Source organism: Spodoptera frugiperda, chromosome 22, assembly GCF_023101765.2.
Source record: "Spodoptera frugiperda isolate SF20-4 chromosome 22, AGI-APGP_CSIRO_Sfru_2.0, whole genome shotgun sequence".
NCBI lineage: Eukaryota > Metazoa > Arthropoda > Insecta > Lepidoptera > Noctuidae > Spodoptera > Spodoptera frugiperda.
In genome coordinates, this window is record NC_064233.1 from 1,765,644 (window position 1) to 1,784,010 (window position 18,367).

General features: G+C 35.1%; 3 protein-coding genes across 3 annotated transcripts in view; 2 read left to right on the forward strand and 1 right to left on the reverse strand.

Moving 5' to 3' along the window:
• LOC118279909 (glutamate decarboxylase) overlaps positions 1–8,772 on the reverse strand; it is an 80,126-nt gene extending 71,354 nt beyond the window's left edge. The window contains exon 1 of the mRNA XM_050702297.1: positions 8,622–8,772. The gene's annotated coding sequence lies outside the window, so the exon portion shown is untranslated. The remainder of the gene's footprint in view (positions 1–8,621) is intronic.
• Positions 8,773–12,735: 3,963 nt separating this feature from the next.
• On the forward strand, positions 12,736–14,270 carry LOC126912068 (uncharacterized). The gene is made up of 3 exons (XM_050702304.1): positions 12,736–12,838; positions 13,336–13,480; positions 14,131–14,270. The coding sequence occupies exons 1-3, from the start codon at positions 12,827–12,829 to the stop codon at positions 14,238–14,240; spliced, it is 267 nt and encodes an 88-aa protein (XP_050558261.1). The 5' UTR covers positions 12,736–12,826; the 3' UTR covers positions 14,241–14,270.
• A 286-nt stretch (positions 14,271–14,556) lies between these two features.
• On the forward strand, positions 14,557–18,334 carry LOC118279960 (gastrula zinc finger protein XlCGF26.1). The gene is made up of 2 exons (XM_035599825.2): positions 14,557–15,431; positions 16,026–18,334. Exons 1-2 carry the CDS (start codon positions 14,671–14,673, stop codon positions 16,912–16,914), a joined length of 1,650 nt encoding a protein of 549 aa, XP_035455718.2. The 5' UTR covers positions 14,557–14,670; the 3' UTR covers positions 16,915–18,334.
• Positions 18,335–18,367: the final 33 nt, after the last annotated feature.

Here is an 18,367-nt window from a genome sequence, read left to right on the forward strand (position 1 = left end):
AAGGTTGAGAATCTATTTACAACTTAACTACCCAATAACGCATGTCTCACTTAATTTTCATGCAATTTTGGGATTTTATTTTGTTATGAAAACGTGGCGTAATATATGTATGCCAATTAAAATTACGTATTCGTAGGAATAGCAAAAAAACTACGGCTTTATGAAAGAGGGAAAGAATGATAAAAAACACGCGATAATTTGATTTTAGTAAACATTATGAATCGAAATACGAATATATGAGAGCCCAGTGCTGTTAATTTTCTGTGGGGGATCAGATTCGCCTAATTCATTTATAAAAAAACCTGTCTCTTGTCCTAACCCAGCAAATATTTTGAGATTATATCCCATTAATGTGTCATCTAATGAAAGAGAATGCATAGAAGTAAAAGAATGAATGTACACGAATATATGGATGGAAGCGTGTGTGAAAGTACAGTGGGGGACAGATCCGCCTGATCATTTTAAAATTGTATTGCTTGAACACAGCACAAACTTTAAGCCACACTCCATAAATGTATCATCTAATAAAAAAGCGATAACGTTGCAGCTTAGTGACGTAATACATGTAATTCGTTAATCAAGAGTGCGTTTGATGTTGTCCTCCACCATCCATCACCCCGCTTCTTTCGTTAATTTAAGGCCATAGGGCTAGAAAGCGGATCTTAAGTCAAATTCAAATAATTTCTTTGCTAATATAGGTAAATTACATTAAGTTATTAATAAAAGAATACTGATCTCATTAGGTACGAGTACACATTAACTTAGTAGTGGTCAGGCGCATGTGACCGCCTTTGTACGTGAATGTATGAGTGAATAAGTGTTTAGTTATAGTCCAACCAAGAATAATCACGACAAACAATATCACAAAGGTCTTCCATTAATTAAGGAGTAATTTGTAAATAATTTAGTTTAATAAATAAGTAGAAAATAAGAAAAAATATATTTTATGTATAAGTCAGAGAAAATATTATATATTTTTCGTAATACTTCGATAAACCTCGTTGATGTTAGATTTAAGATTAATTCCATTATAATAATGTAAATAAAGTAAACATATGTTAAGATTTCTCTCGTGAAAACTAAAATGTTATATTATATGATTAAAACGTACCTATTTCAAAATACTTCAACCCAGTTATTACATACTTCTATATTAGATTTTTTTTCTTTTTTAAGAAACATATACATTATATAAAGAATATTTTATTCACTTTACTAAAATCTAGGAAAAAAATGGAGTCAAAATCAAAATTATTTATTTCAAAAAGACCGGGAGGCACTTTTGAACGCCAAGTCAAGCAAGTAGTACCAAATTATTGTATGGTACTATATCTTTTATCCACTAAACTTCGAGACACTAAAAAACTAGCTATTAGTCTTTTTAAATATAAAAATAACATATATAATATATAATAACATATAATTAATAAGCTTCATAGCTTACATCACAATGTCTTATACAATTACTATTTACTTAACTGACAAATCTTACTAATATTATAAATGCGACAAACCTCCAAAAGGCCGGCAACGCACTTGTAACGCATCTGATGTTTCTTTAAGTGAAACATTAGAGGTGTTGTTGTTAGTTTGACCTCGGGCGGCGGCGATTGCTTACCATCAGGTGATCCGTCTGCTAGTTTACCGACTCAGTAGTAGCACGGAGTTTGGAATTGTGTCCAGGATATGCATTGCCAAATCCTGGACACAATTCCAAAAATAGGGGGGAGCCTATTGAGGCTCACCCCTTATTACATGGGACTTATAACACAAATGGTGAAATGAGCACATCTGCCTACCCCTTCGGGGATAAAACGGCGGCGTGACGTTATGTGTGTGTCAATTACGGTAATATAAACTTGATAAGACATTGTGAGATAGGCCTTTATATAAAAAAGTACATAGAATTATAGCGCGCTTTATGTACATACGATTGAAATGTAACGCACAATTTGTTCGGTAAATTGATAGGCAGATGTCATTTAAAATAACATTAACTTTAGAGTTGAATGTATTTATGACAATACAAATGCTACAAGCTACAATGTTTAAATTGAAATCATGATCTTTGAATATCTTGTGTTATCGGTATTTTTTGCACATCAATTTTAAAAAATATAAAGAACAATTTTATTAAGGTAAGCGTCCACTGTCTTGCCCGCATCGCACGCATCGCATCAAACGGATTAATTTTTCAGACTGCGTCCACTGTATCGACAGCGTTCATATTGCCGACGCGAGTATCAGTAATTGCCGATGCTACTTGTCTTTCACTTGAATTTTTTGGCATCGGCATTCCGTATGACGTCATCAGTACGCATCGAATGTAAGCATTGCTGATGATGCGGTCCGTACAATGCGGATCAGTGGACGCAGTTGTATGAGTTTCTATACAAGACCAACTAAAATGCGTTGTGTGCGATCTGTGCGATGCGTGCGACGCGGGTCTGTGGACGCTTACCTTAATACGTAACTTTTTTTACAGTTATCAAATTGTTAACTTTTTTTGTCAATATTACATAAATCTTTTTTCTTTTATCAATTATCGCAAACAAAATTGATTAAATATTATATAAACAACTGAGTGAATGCGTCTAAATTATAAACTATCTAACTAATAACAATTATAAAAATATAAAAATGTCACTATCGTGGTTGTATAAAATATTTCGCGCCATTTCTATATAAAAAAACAACATGGCGGACTCAACATGTCTTCCTTAAGGAAAGCATACACAGAAACGTACGCATTCCGTATGACGTCATCAGTACGCATCGCATGTAGGCATTGCCGATGATGCGGTCCGTGCGATGCGGATCAGTGGACGCAGTTGTATGAGTTTCTATACAAGACAAACTAAAATCCGTTGCGTGCGTTGCGTGCGATGCGTACGATGCGAGCCTGTGGACACTTACCTTAAGATGTCGGTTTTTTATTAAATGTTTAAAATAATGTAAAATTATCGCCATTGATTGTTGTCTGTTGATATTTTAGATGTCAAAATGTTTACCTATTAACTAATTTTATCTTAGAATTTAAGTAGATATTATGTATTACCAAAGCTAATATATCGCATTTTCGTAGCGTAGTGGTATCAAAACCATATCAAAATTATTCTTTTAATACTTATTTATTTAGTATAGAGCTAGATACATAAGTAGGTGTTACAACTAGAAATAGGAATAAAATAATTAATATAATATAATATAATCTGTATAATAATATAATATAATAATATAATATTTTAATATAATCTGTAATATACATGTGGAGATTGGAAAAGAAGGAGTATGAGTTAAATTGGCTTACTCACGTAACTGTTTGACGAGGAACTCGACTAGTTTCAAGACATGCTAGAGGCTCATATTCATGAGTAGCATTCCGCGACATATAACGCGGCAAAAATCGCTGCTACTGAGCCTCTAGCGTGGCTTGAAACTAGTCGAGTTCCTCGTCAAACAGTTACGTGAGTAAGCCGAACATAATGATTAATTTATAGTATGTCTCACGAAAGTTATAAAACAATTAATTATAATGAGTTTAAGTTTAAAATACTTTTCTTTTACACCTAAATAAACAAAGTCTCAAGCCCTACAAAGCTTTACGTGGGTTGACATTCTCGTTAAAATAATACAAGATTACATAGTTATTACAAAAAACGTCTTAATTAACTCCCATACTCAGACACATTAAATTATTACTTAAACCATTTCTTAGTAACGATATTATACCGAAAAGACTAGGTTAAGTAACCATTAAATGACTCTAAATGCGGCGTAGTAAAGTATCTAAAAGTGTGGGAGAGCCATGCTTCGGTACGAATGGGCCGGCTCAACCGGAGTGATACCACACCAACTTGCGTTGTGTTTCGTTGTGTGAATGCGGTTACTGGAGGCCCAATTAACCCCCCTTCCCAATGTCCGATTCCCCAACAACCCTTAAATTCCTAACCCCCAAAAGGCCAGCAACGCATTTGTAACGCCACCGGTGTTTCAAATATGGTCAACGGCGATGGCTTACTATCAGGTGATAAGTCTGCTCGTTTACCGGCTTATACCATATAAAACATATCAATTTCTTTTTCTTGCTATTTGGCGCCACTTGTGTATCAAGTTATACGACTAATACGACTCTTACTTTTTTATTGTCGTTGAATGACATCAGAAGATTATTACATAGATTATTATTATAATTATATATATTTTACTTTTAAACTGTGAAGCACGTGTGTGTCATCCCAAACAAGGATGATACGACCAAACGACTTTAATTCAGGTTTTGTTAGGTACATTTCATAATTAATTTCATATGACCACTTTGTTAGGTAGTTACATTTGAAACAGAAGGTCAAATGTAAGGACAGATATGTAAGATTTCTTTAATTAATTTCGGATTTTTTAGGTTTTTCGAAAATTTCTCAGTAGCAGCACGGAGTCTGGAATTGTGCCCAGTATATGGGAATAGGCTCGCGGTCTATTACGTGGGTCTTATAACACTAATAGTGAGAAGTGGGTGTACATTGTATACTAAACATTAAGTATACTAAACATTTTTCGTTTCTCAGCAACAGATCACATATAAGCCTCTCGATTATTTCACGACTACCAACAGACATTTTTTTTAAATAAACAAGGCTTCGTCTGTGATCAGCCTTCGTTTCAAAAACCAGTAGAATCAAAACCACAGATGACTCATCTTAAATCAATGCGCATATCAATTGGACCGCCGCTATCCTTACCTATACTTATGTCATTGTATAATTTCTTTAAAATATACATACATACATATCGTCACGCCTTTAATCCCCGAAGGGGTAGGCAGAGGTGCACATTATGGCACGTAATGCCACTGTGTACACCCACTTTTCACAATTTATGTTGTAAGTCCCATGTAATAGGTGGTGAGCCTATTGCCATTTATCGGGAACATTTCCAGACTCCGTGCTACCACTGAGAAATTTTCGAAAAATCGAAAAAAGCCCAGTGATACTTTTCGCCCGACCCGGGAATCGAACCCGAGACCCCTTGCCCGGCAGTCGCACTTGCAACCACTCGGCCAACGAGGCAGTCAATTCTCAACAATAATAACAGAAAATATATATATAATAAATAACAGAAAAAATCAACGAGTTTCTTTAAAATATACGATTATATAATAAAAATATGTATAAACACGTGTTTATGTAACAGCTACCGACCCAAGGTGGACTAATGACCTAAGCAAGGCCGCGGAAATTGTATCGTTTGTATTTGATTATCTGTGGTTGCTAGTTACCCACGAAAAGCGTGGGAAATGCTACATTTGACATTTTGATTTTACAATAATTGGGTAGTTTACTCAGTCAAAAATTAATTATTTCGATTTCTCAAAACAATAAAATATTCAAAAATAATAATACTTTAATTCATAGATTTGATGATCTACTTAATTTTCGATTTTTTCTAGTTAATTTTCTAGAAATAAGTCTGCTATTTGACGTAAAAATCTGATGAAGTCATAATGCACTATTTCATACCAAATTCATAAAGAATATAGTTTTTGACGTTTCGAAAAAAGTATATAATTTGATTAGTAGGAAACTAGGCTATTGTTACTTTTTTAAATTACTGTAATGTGGAATTATTTGCCGGTGATGAGGTATAATCATCATAAACAGCTCGTGTCATGGGTGAACTTAGACCTCTCCTCTACATAAGGAGATTGCCTGCCCAGTCTCTATCATATGTGTAGTCCCTTTGATTCTTACAAAATCGTAAGAAAGTCATAGGTGCGACTAAAATGTATTCATTTGCGATAAAATTAATTCTTAAATATGCGCTTAGCAACTGATTAAACGATTCATTTTATTTTTTATAAATACAGCGACGTTTTTCAACATATTCCATTGACAAGTGAAAAATTTAGTATGACTTTTAGTTATGAAATAAATCTAAGAACATAATTAAATTAAGAACCGGGTACTATGTGAAAAAATAAAACAACAAATAAATAAACTAAACGATAATAATTTTTATTCAATGATATGAAAAAATACGAAAATTAAACATTGACAAAAATAATTATTTTCAAAAACGCTTTCAATTTTCGATTCAGATATTCGTTCGACTAACATTTTTAAATGCCAATTAAGTATCTGGGAGAACTAGGTAAGTGTGTAATAAAAAAAACCCAATTTATATGTTAAATTTAATCATTCATGTTTAAGCATCGCTTCATCGCGTGATGAGTTTATATGTAGGTATACCTACAGATTAGCAATAGGTACAAAATCCCGAATATCCATAAAATACTTGTTTAGACACGGCATACAGACAAAATATAGTTAATAAAAGATTGGCTAACTAACTGGCTACCGCGTAACGTGAGTGGCTTCGATTCCCGCACGGAGCAACTCTTTGTGTGATCCACAAATTGTTGTTTCGGGACTAGGTGTCATGTGTATGTGAACTTGTATGTTTGTAAACGCACCCACGACACATGAGAAAATCCTAGTGTGGGCCAACGTTTTTCAAAAAGAAAATCATTAAATGACTCTGAGTGCGTTAGTTAGTCGTAACCTTAAATGGTTTCCACATCACACGTAGATCCGGAAAAATTAATTATAGATCAAAACTAATGTTTGTTCCGTGCGGAAAACATAGTTTAACACAATTTTTAATTTATATCCAAGCCTATGCGTACAAATTAGTTAATTTATTCCATTTGACATTACGCATATATGTTAATCTCGTTATCTGAACTCGTTTCTGTCGGTAACAAGGCAGCAATCAATTATATATAGTCTATTAAAGTACCAGCCTAACCGTGTTTACCTTATTTTTAAATTAAACAAGAAATAAGGTAAATATAACCTCTTGGAGCACGCTACTAGTGAATGCACAGGGGAATGTTGGGACTTAAATCTCTCGTAACTTCACGCCTTTTATCCCTAAAGGGGTAGGCAGAGGTGCACATTATGACACGTAATGCACACACAATTTTCACAGTTTGTGTTATAAATCCCATGTATTAGGGGGTGAACCTATTGCTATATACTGAGCACAATTTGACACTCCGTGCCACTGCTGAGAATTTTTAGGAACCCCCAACCCAAGACCCCAAGACCCCTTGTCCGGCAGTCGCAATTGCGACCACTGGACCGACGAGGCATTCAAACAGATTGAAACGGTTTAAATTCAGTTTCTTTTCGTAATTGGGAAACCATTTAAGTATCTAACTGTAGAGAAACAAACAACAACTAAACCAGATGAGACCGTCATTTCCTAGGTCACTCTGAACTCTGAAAAGAAATACCGAAACCAACTGAGAAGTCACAGTCACCTTTACCACCATACTCAGTTATTTAATAGTTACTTAATCCAGTCCTTATCAAAATCGCCACTAAGAAATAGTTTAAGTAATCATTTAATATCTCTGAGTTTGGCAGAGTTAAAGTCCAGGAATCAACAACTAACATAGAGGTGGAAAGCCGATCAAATCTATATATTTCAGCGGTCTTTTAAAAAAGTAGCACACTATACTTAATTCTTATAATTAGTTAGGTAATTGTTGTAAATGGATTTTTTTGTTGCTAAGCAACAGAAAATAATAAAAAAAAGAATTATTAAAATGCCTATCTTATCTTCTCTTCTTTCATTTATATTTCGCTTAAATGAATCTAATTTAAAATATTGAATCAGTCAGCCTACTGGAGTTGCTGATTTTGTTCTTGTTTTAGTTGTTGAATTACTTGTACTCGCGTAAAACAATCACATTGAGAGCGGCGTTGTTAAGGTTTTAGCGTAAAACAACCAGTTTATGAGAGCGGCGCTGTTAAAAAAAATAATAACAATAATCGATTTAAAAATCTAAAAAGTAAAGCCTTGAACACAGGCGCAAGGTCGCAAGCCTTTCCGTTTTTTACCGGATACATTTCGGAGAGTGTGCGGGGGAATTGCACAACTTGATTCCCCTAGTCCTTTTCATCATCGAACCACAAGACAATCGGCGAGGCGTAACCGCTTCATGGTAGATATCCCACCCACTCGCACGAAGCGCTTCGCTTCAAGCTTCCTTGTGCGAACTGCTAGGGAGTGGAACTCCTTGCCGGAGTCTGTGTTTCCTGATGGGTATAACTTGGGTGTCTTCAAGGCCCGAGTGAATAGGTTGCTTATGGGCAGACGTGCTCCACCGTAGGCCGTATCATCACTTACCATCAGGTGAGATAGCGGCCAAACGTCGACCCATTAAATGTAAAAAAAAAAAAAAAAAAAAAAAAAAAAAAAACTCCTGCTTTTCGAAAAAAAAAGTAACAATAACTTATGTCGAACAAACTAAACCATAAAAAAATAATATTGTTTACAAAATATTGTATTAACGGATTTTCATCACGTATTATTAACTTTTAGATTTTGCACGAGATCGCGAAAACAATTGCAATATTTTTTTCATTTTTTGTCAACAATGCACTGTACGTCAAACTGCCTTACTCAGACTCATTTAATGGTTACTTAACCCAGTCCTTAGCAATTGTTTTCGATATAAAATCGTTACTAAGGAATAGTTTAAGTAATCATTAAATGACTCTAAGTACTGCAGATAGTAAATATTCGTTCACTTTAATAAAAAATAAGTAACTCACCCGCCGAGGCACTGTAGCCGAATCGATTAATTAAATTTTTCAATTGACAAGTCGACAGTCGTTTTTATACCACGCTTAACGTTAGGAACTTGTTCTATTGAGAATCGACCAATCACAGTACAACGTTGCTGTTGTATTTTGGTGAAATTTTTCGTTCAACACTTGTATTAATTAACAGTTGTAAAACTAAAACTAAACAACGTCAAGCCTTTTATCCTCCTGGGGTAGGCAGAGATGCACATTACGGCACGTAATGCCGCTATACAATGTACATCCACTTTTTACCATTTGCTTATAAGTCCCATGTAATAGAGGGTGAGCCTATTGCCATATACTGGACACAATTCCTGACTCCGTGCTACTACTCAGAAATTTTTGAAAAACCGAAAAAAACCTGGTAATACTTTGCCCGACACGGGAATCGAACCCGAGACCCCTTGCCACTTCATTAAGAAATGGTTTAAGGGTTTCCCAATTCCTTAGTAACGATTTTGTTTCGAAAACAATTGCTAAGGACTGGGTTAAGTAAACATTAAATATCTCTGAATACGGCAGATAGACTTATATGGTCATTAAATTATGGTATAAGTAGGTAGAAAGTACATAGTTACTCTCTAACTGTTTGGGCTGGGAAGTTTTTAAATTAACTTTAGGTATTATACAAATTATAACTAGGCATTAATGCTTTCCAAATAGCTGCTGCACCTAATGCCATCTAGCGGTGAAAACTGATTACTAACGCTGGACTTTAAGAAGTTCCTTTTTTTGATTTCAATGTGAATGAAATGAAATATTTGTGTAAATAGGACTTTATATAAAATTGTGTCATGTACTTATCATTAAGAGTGTATATGTATAATGTATTTAAACGGGCTATGTTGCAAGTATTTTAAGAATTGGCAAAATTATTATTTACGTAAGAGATGTATTACAATATTTTAATCAATAATTCTAGATCTTAAGGATTGTAAAAATAGATATAAAGATGATTACCTAAATGTATGAAAATCTCAATGAAAACTGTTGTGCAGACAATAAGCAACATTTACTTACGATTATTTATCGATAAGTTAAGATACGATATGTTAAGCTACCTAAGGTAACATTATTCTACATAATATTAAAGCTTACTTGTTTGTAATAATGTAGTAATATTTAAATGAAAAATAAGTAGGTATCTGACTGCTGTACTCAGAGACATTTAATGATAACTTAAACTATATTTTTATAATAACTATCGACTATCGTGAGACATACTAAATTAACCAAAAATCACGGGTTACTCACGTAAATTAATGGAGACAAGCTCTACTAGTTTCGAATCAAGGAAGAATTCTTCATCATGAGCAGCGTGCGCAGACACAGCGATGTCGCGCAGCCTACTATGCAGTAGGCTGTAGTTGTCGCTTTTCTAACGATTACAGCTTTTCTCTATTAATTTACGTGAGTAAACCGTGATTTTCAGCTAATAACTTAAACTGTTACGTAGGAACGATTTTGTTCAAAAAACAATTACTAAGGACTGGGTTAAGTGAGCATTAAATGACTCTGAGTACGGTTGTAAAGAAATAGGTAACTAGGTAAGCTACATTAATTACTTACATAATATTTAATGCAAGGCACTTGATGGTTCCATTACTTGTAAGTCTTCCAAATACATTGGTCAAGTTACCTAGAGCTAAATAAATGTTCGTATTGTTGATTCAAATTACGTATAAGCTTATTACAAGTAACTAACTTAAGTGATATATTAAAAATGTCTGTCGGTCAGTCCTCTAGTTGCTCTATTTGCTCGTTCCAAAGTGTAGATTCCTATGTAGAAGAACGAGCAAGAAACTCCATAGGTTACTCTTTTTCAATCAGGTTCACAATACAATACTTGGTTACATTGTTTCGATTGCTTCAACTATGTGAGAACAATGTAACACTAATATTTAGTCTCTAAGGACGCAAAGAGCCCTATCGCTTACCTAAATACTTAGCCTGGTTAGGTAGCCTAGTTTTACCTAATCATTAAACTAGAAGGCAGTCAATGTCTATACCTAGATATTACTAAGAGTCAAAATATATGTAAATAATAATCTACGTGTTCTAGCAATGTTTTCTGTAAATATCTATAACATATAATATATAAGCGATCGATGTTAGTATGTGTTTCTTTTTAAAAATCCTGTGATATTTTAAGTTCTTCTGTGGTAATGTTGTCTAGTATAGTCTATTGTTATTGCTTGTTGGTAAATGCAAAATGGCGGACGTAATTTGGCGCGAAAAGGCAACAAATGTCATTTTTGGAGGTTATATCTCATTGCTCTTGAAAAATATTGTATTAGATATTATTATAATCAAATAAATCTTTTTGTGGAAAGTATCTTCATGTATTAATGTAACAAAACAATATCTCCCACGAATATTTTACGAAATAAAATTCAATAGGTAGGTACATTTTTTGTAGAAGAATGAAAATGTTTGTCAGCCTCCTATATAAAATATTTCTGCTTACACAACTTTAAAGCTTACTAAGTGTGATTGAATGTTTTAAAATCGTTGTAAACTAGTTAAAAAGTCGTTGTAAAGCCATTTCCTTGATATTTTCCTGCTCGAAGCAAAATGTATCTGTTTAGAATTAGATTGTAAAATAAATGTGTAATGTTATTGTGCAGTTTTATTACCTGTTTATTTTGTACATACCATAGAATCAAATCTGACTTTTTTTATGCTACACGAACAGACGTATCACCTGATGGTAAGCAATTGCCGCCGCCCATAGACACCCGAAACACCCGAGGCGTTACAACTGCTTTGCCGGCCTTTTGGAGGTTAAGAAGTTAAGGGTTGTTGGGGACTCGGATTGGATAGATTAGGAAGGGGAGTAATTGGGCCTTCGGTAACCTCACTCACACAACAAAACACAACGCAAGCGTTGTTTCACGTCGGTTTTCTGCGAGTCCATTCATGCCGAAGTATGGCTCTCCCACACTTGTGATGTGAGAATATGCAAAAAATAATCAATCAATAATGCTCGATGTGAATAATAAAAGTCGAGATTGACTTGACTACAAGTTTAGATACCTACTTAGTCAATCACTACTCAGGCACTCAGCGAGTTTCCACGAGTTAAGTTATAAGTCCCATTTAATATAAAGCCCGTGGTGTATTAGGACTTGTTTGTCGAATGGGGTTCGATTCCCGGGTCGGGCAAAGTATTTCTGGGCTATTTTCGGCTTTTCGAAAAATTTCTCAGTAGTAGTATGAATCTGTAATTATGTGCTCAATTATGGCAATAGGCTCACTCCTTATTACATGGGACTTATAACACAAATGGTGAAAAGTGGGTTTACATTGTACAGCGGCATTACGTGCCGTAATGTGCTCCTCTGTCTACCCTACCATACCTATACAGGTTGGCTATACAGCCAACAATACAAATGAATCCGAAACCCATTCGGGAAACTGTAGTCTATGAATATCTTAGTATCCACGAACTAATATGTCGCTACTTTAAACACAAATTTCGTTCTGGTGGCGCCATCTCCATCTTGCGTCTGGCATTTTTTCCACCCTCTACCTTCGTAGTACAAATAAGAATAAACCCAGTTTTAACAATTTAACATGTCAGACACTCTCACTAGATGTCACTAAAGTACATTTTCTTTTATTATTTTTTAAAAAACAACGTAAAACGTTGCCCTACATTAGGATTTTCTCCTGTATCGTGGTTGCGTTTACAAACATACAATTTCACGTGCACATAACACCCAGACTCGAAACCACAATTTGTGGATCACACAAAGAGTTACTCCGTGCGGGAATCGAACCCGCTACACGTTCCACGGCAGCCAGTTGCCCAGCCACCGCGCGAACCGTGCAGTCAAGTTTTGTTATATCATTTCGAATCAGCGAAACGCTTTATACGAGTGTGTGAAATATCCTTCTACAATTTCGCTTTACCTTTTGTCTAGTTGTCCACACAATTAAACATAGAGTTCAATGGACCTGTCCTATTTACCACCAAACCAATTAAGGTCTTACTAAAACCTCATTACAAACAGGATTGCCTAAAGCCAAGTACATTAGATACTAAATACTTTAGTAGTCAGGTAAGGTCATTAATTAAATTCACATTACTAATTGATAAGTTGAAGTATATAAGCTTGGTGCAGTGCTGCAGTGGACATTGTGTGAACAGCTCCGATACAATACCAACTATGAAGACCATGGTAAGTTCTCTTCTTTATCTTCATAATCGGCTTTAAAGGCACCCACTGCTGAACAAAGGCTTCTCCCAATGACTATATCATTAGAACTTGAGACGGGATTAACCTGTGAACTGTCAGTTAATCTGATCATGGCGCTTGCAACAGTGCCGAAATATCGGAAACTCATAGACATTAAATAAACATGATAAATATCCCGTCTCAAGTTCTAATGATAGTTTCAAAACTCTCCCAATGAGGTCCAATGATTTCCAAATCAACGACCTTTGTCACAGTACGGTTGCAAGTAGCCACTGAACTCAGGTCGCTTGCAATTGCAACCAATTGATCAGAAAGTCATTTTTTTTTCTCTTTTTGAGAAGTTTGTTTTTTGGCTGTCTATCTACATTGTGGATTGTGGATTGACTATCTGGAACTAGATATATCCCTATCTAGACCTACTTTACTCCATTTTTGGCTATAAGGTCTATTACCTAATTCTGTATCGTTTCCTTCAACAGATCGTTGTCGCAGTCCTGGCCTTCCTGGCGGTCGCCAGCGCCAAGCCTTTCCTCGGCGAGTTAGGAGCCGGTCTCGGAGAAGTAGGAGCTGGTATTGGAGCCGGCCTTGGCAACATCGGAGCTGGGTTTGGTGCTGGACTTGAAGGTAACATTTTATTACCTTTAATAGGCTAGTTTCCTACTAGTCAAATTCAATACTTTTTTCGGAACGTCAAAAACGATATTTTCTATGAACTTTCTATGAAATACTCTATTATGACGACATCAGATTTTTACGTCAAATATCAGACTTATTTCTAGAAATTTAGCTAGAAAAAATGGAAAATTAAATAGTTCATCAAGTTTATGAATGAGAGTGTGACTATTTTTCGATATTTTATTGTATTGAAATGTTGAAATAATTTATTTTTGACCCAGTCGTCATCCTTTTTAACCCAACCTTTCGGGAATGGTGCGAATAATATACTATTAATAGGTGCTAAGGTAGCAATCTTTGTCACCACTCCATACATACATGACCTCACGCCTGTCTCCCATGGGGGTGGGCAGATATAATGGAACGCCAATTGCTACGATTCTTACATATCTCTTTCGCTTCATCAATAGTCATCACTCTTTTCATGCATGCTCGTTCGTTAAAGGTACTTTTAATTTGGCTTTTCCCCACTGTTATTCTTATTATACACATGCACGTCTGCTGAGAAAATTTTGGTTCGGGTTAAGCAAAGAAATTCAATGAAATATTTTTGATATTATTTCCAACATCAAAATATTTAATATTATGTTATTTTCCAGGTATCGGAGCTGGTCTTGGCCTCGGTGGGCATGGTGGCGGTGTCGGAGGCGTGGGTGGGATTGGCGGCCTCGGCGGTCGGGGTGGCCTGGGGCTTGGAGGCCTACTATAAAAACCTCATCAAGAAATAACGGTCTTACAAATAAATGTTTTGACTTGACTACTTAAATATATTTTTTTCTTATACCGAATATGCCTGCATCCTGTCTAACTAATTTGTAATACAGCAGAAAATAGGGAGGCTCTTGATATAATATTTATTTTTCCTATAAAAATATTTTAGTTAACTGTAGCCTACAGTTATCCATCAATATGGAATAAGAAATAAAAATCCGTAATTTCCGATAATAACCCAAAAGGTAATACACTAACTTCACTTCCCTTTGAAAAATTCAAACACTTGTCTATGAGCCGCTAATCTCGATGGTCTTTTTTGACAAAAAAGAGTTTGACAGCTTACAGCTACTGTTGCTGTATGATGCGATTTGTTGAATTTTAGTTAAAAAAACACTAATTGGAATGGGGTAATCACAATTAAAACAATGGATAACTTCTACTGCCGCTTCTGCGCCGAGCTTAAGAGCTCTGAAAAGCTCCTTAACTTTCAGGACGACTCGGAAAAACACGACGAAATAGTATTAAAACTTGCGTTTGTTAATGCTGTGTATGTGAACGTAACAAACACTGATACATTGCCGAAAACTGTTTGTTTGGTATGCTACAACAATCTGAACAAAGCCTACGAGTTCCTGGACGGCGTGAAGCGCGCACAAGACGTATTAAGCAACATATTCACCGAATCGACAACAGACGACAACAAATGCGATGTCTCCGATGACGATAGATGCACAACTTTTGACGATTTCCTTTGCAATGAGGACTCTTCTACAGTCAAATTGGAAGAGACCAAGTATGAGGAACCGCCCCAAATAGATATAAGTTTGGAAGTTAAGCATGAGATGAAGGAAGAGCCTGAATTGGATGATCAGGCGTACGATGACTCTTTGAACGTGCAGGCAATACTTGACGCCGCTATATGCAATGCCTCCTTCAGCGCCAACGTCACTATATTCGCTAAAGAGCTCTCAGACTTGAGTAAAAAGGTTGTAAAGTCATGGAAAGATTATCCGTGGGTGTGTGGCTATTGTAATATTGAGTTTTTAAACATAGATATGCTAAGGTCCCACTGTAAGGTGGTGCACGGGAAGTGTTCTGCGTTTATGTGCATAGATTGCAAAGCTGGAAGGAATGAGGAGTTCACCAGCTTCGTTAAACATGTTCGGAAACATAGGAAGATATTGAGGTATGTATTAATTCAAATAACTTTATTTGTAGATCATAATTATAAAAGATGTTACTAGATTTATGTTGACTAGCTATATCTTACCATCAGGGGTGTACAAATATATCTAAGTAATATTATCTTTATCTTTGTATCACTAGCAACCTCAATAACTATCTCCAGACTCACAGAATCACATTATAAAATAGTTGAAAGACAAACAAACAAATGCAACATTTATAACCTACTTCTTATTTGTTTTTAATATAAAATTTAAATTTTCTTTCAAACCTGCTCTATAATAGTTATTAAGTATCTTACTATCTATATTTTTACAATAGCCTATGTATAAGCTTTAATTTTTAGTAAGTTCATACATAAATAGTTCTATATAATGACAAATTATTTATAAAAGACAGACATAATGTATTTATTTTAATTAATTCTTCAATTAGATTTTGAAATGACAGCCTAAATTGTCTGTCAGTATGCTTTGCTTGTCCATAGTTTAGCTTTGAATGAAGCAGAACAAGCAAGAAACTCTATTGGTATTCTAAATAATTATGTAGGTAATTAGTTACAATAATATTAAACCCGTTACTTCCATATTTCCAGGAACCATTGCTACTACTGCGACCTGGAAACAGACAAAACGGAGAAACTCACAGCTCACATAAAGGAACACTTCGTCAAATCCGAACTACCATGTCCACTCTGCGGCGAAATACTTAAAAACGAGGATTCACTTAAAATACACTTACAAGACTATAATATAACTAAACAGAAACGCAGACCGAGAAGGAAACCTGGGACCCCGATCACCATTGAAGATCTAACCTGTGGATTATGTAAGAAGGTATATAAAAACCCTAACAGTCTCCGAGATCACATGAAGTTACATACGATAGACCGTAAGAGAAACTACACCTGTGACCGATGTGGCAAAATGTTTTACAACAAAGGTACACTGACATCTCACATCCTGTCTCATGATAAAAACCGTCCACACGTATGTAGAATTTGTAATAAGTCGTTTTTGTACCCAAATATGTTACGGAGACACGTTGAGATGCATTCTGGAGTGAAACCATTCTCCTGCGAACAGTGCGGTAGATGCTTTAGGCTTCAATATCAGTTAAATGCCCATAAAATCATTCACACTGACTCAATGCCTTACGTATGTTCATATTGCAACAAAGCGTTTAGATTTAAGCAGATTTTAAAGAATCATGAACGACAGCATACCGGTGCAAAGCCCTATTGTTGTCAGCAATGCGGTATGGAGTTCACAAACTGGTCTAATTATAATAAGCATATGAAGCGGAGACATAATACGGACACTTCGAAGAAGAAGATCACTCCGGAAGGTGTATTTCCTATCAATCCGGAGACTGGTCAGATAATGCAGGTCCAAGATCCGGTTGGTACCGAGGAGTGGAAGAGTAAGATCATGATCCCGGGGAAGAGAGGGAAGAAAAAGGTTATAAAACATGAGGATATTTAGCTAGTACTACGGTTTCAGTTTATATATGATAGTCGAAAAGTAACTTTAAGATGAAGGTTATAACGAACATTTTGCAATGGTTGTCTTTATTAACTTGCGCCATTTTTTTTATGGATTTTTTTTTTCTCGTTAATTATTTTAAAGAACACATTAAATCAAGTTTTCTAAGTCAAAGCCAAAGTACTTAACTACTTTTGAAACGTCAACAAAGAAAGAAATAAACATTAGTCTGTCAGTCTGTCCGTCAGTGGAGCTAGGCGCTCGTTTCAAAGTGGTGTAGCTTCGAATGAAGAAGAAAGAGCAAGAAACTCCATTAGTTACTCTTAAAAAAAATCTACATTCTGTCATAATACTTCAATAGATTTCCATTTCCAATCTTATTTTTATGTTTATAGAGTTGAAATTATATTGAAAAATGATTAAAAGCCAATTGAGCACATTGCTACTGCAAATAGCAACTTATTACTGTGAAAATAAGGTTTATAATCACTGCCAATTCATGCCTGTTGTTAATGTATTGTTAATAGGAAATGTACTTATTTTATCGTTATGTATATGTTTGTTATAAGTATATAATGTACTCAAACACTGCTGGGCTGTATATGAATGGATTTTCAGTCTTATGCTTTTGTGATAAGATTGAAAATGAAAGTTCAGATATAGGTACTTATTTCTGTCTTAAAAAAAAAGTGAGAAGTTGTATAGAATTAAAAAAATCACAAAATGTACTTATGTAAAGATTATTTATGTTTCCTCAATCCTTATATTGTATTTTTAATAAAATTTCAGACATTGGTACTTATTTCTGTTTGAAAAAAGTGGGAAGTTGTATAAAATTAAAAAAATCACAAAATGTACTTACGTAAAGATTATGTTTCATCAATCCTTGTATTTAATTTTTTTTAAGTTGTTGATGGTACTTAGAACAAGCTCCGAATACGTCCAATTCTCCTCAAATCCCCAAAAGGTCAATAACGAACTTGTAACTCCTCTGGTGTTGCGGGTGCGCTCGGTTGAGCCACTTAAAAACACGTTTTTTATGGAATAAGCCGGTAAACGAGCAGCGGATCACCTGTTGGTAAGCAATCCCCGCTGCCCATCGACACTTGTAACACCAGAGTCGATACAAGTGCGTTGCCGGCCTTTTGAGGGTTAGGAATTTAAGGGTTGTTGGGGAATCGGGGATTAGGAAGTGAGATAATTGGGCCACTTAATGAATCCACTGTAAAATAATGATAGTTTAATAGTATTATTACTTAAATTAAAGTGATTTATTTATGTCATAGTTTGTACAATAATAGCCATGTAAGTCGCACAGCTTTGCAGTAAGAAATGCAATATTATATTATATTTTACTATGAAAATAATTAACTAGTGTAAAGCACACGATTCTGTGAATAAATGAGTTTAGTTACTTAAATATGTTTTTTAATGGTCGCACCTTTTATCGACG

What these genes read in the sequence shown, in the direction of transcription:
- LOC126912068 (XM_050702304.1), top strand. An exon ending in GTTTGGTGCTGGACTTGAAG is followed by an intron (nt 13,481 to 14,130) that starts GTAACATTTTAT and finishes GTTATTTTCCAG; the next exon opens with GTATCGGAGCTGGTCTTGGC.
- LOC118279960 (XM_035599825.2), top strand. Translation starts at nt 14,671, where the DNA reads ATGGATAACTTCTACTGCCGCTTCTGCGCCGAGCTTAAGAGCTCTGAA. An exon ending in AAACATAGGAAGATATTGAG is followed by an intron (nt 15,432 to 16,025) that starts GTATGTATTAAT and finishes CCATATTTCCAG; the next exon opens with GAACCATTGCTACTACTGCG.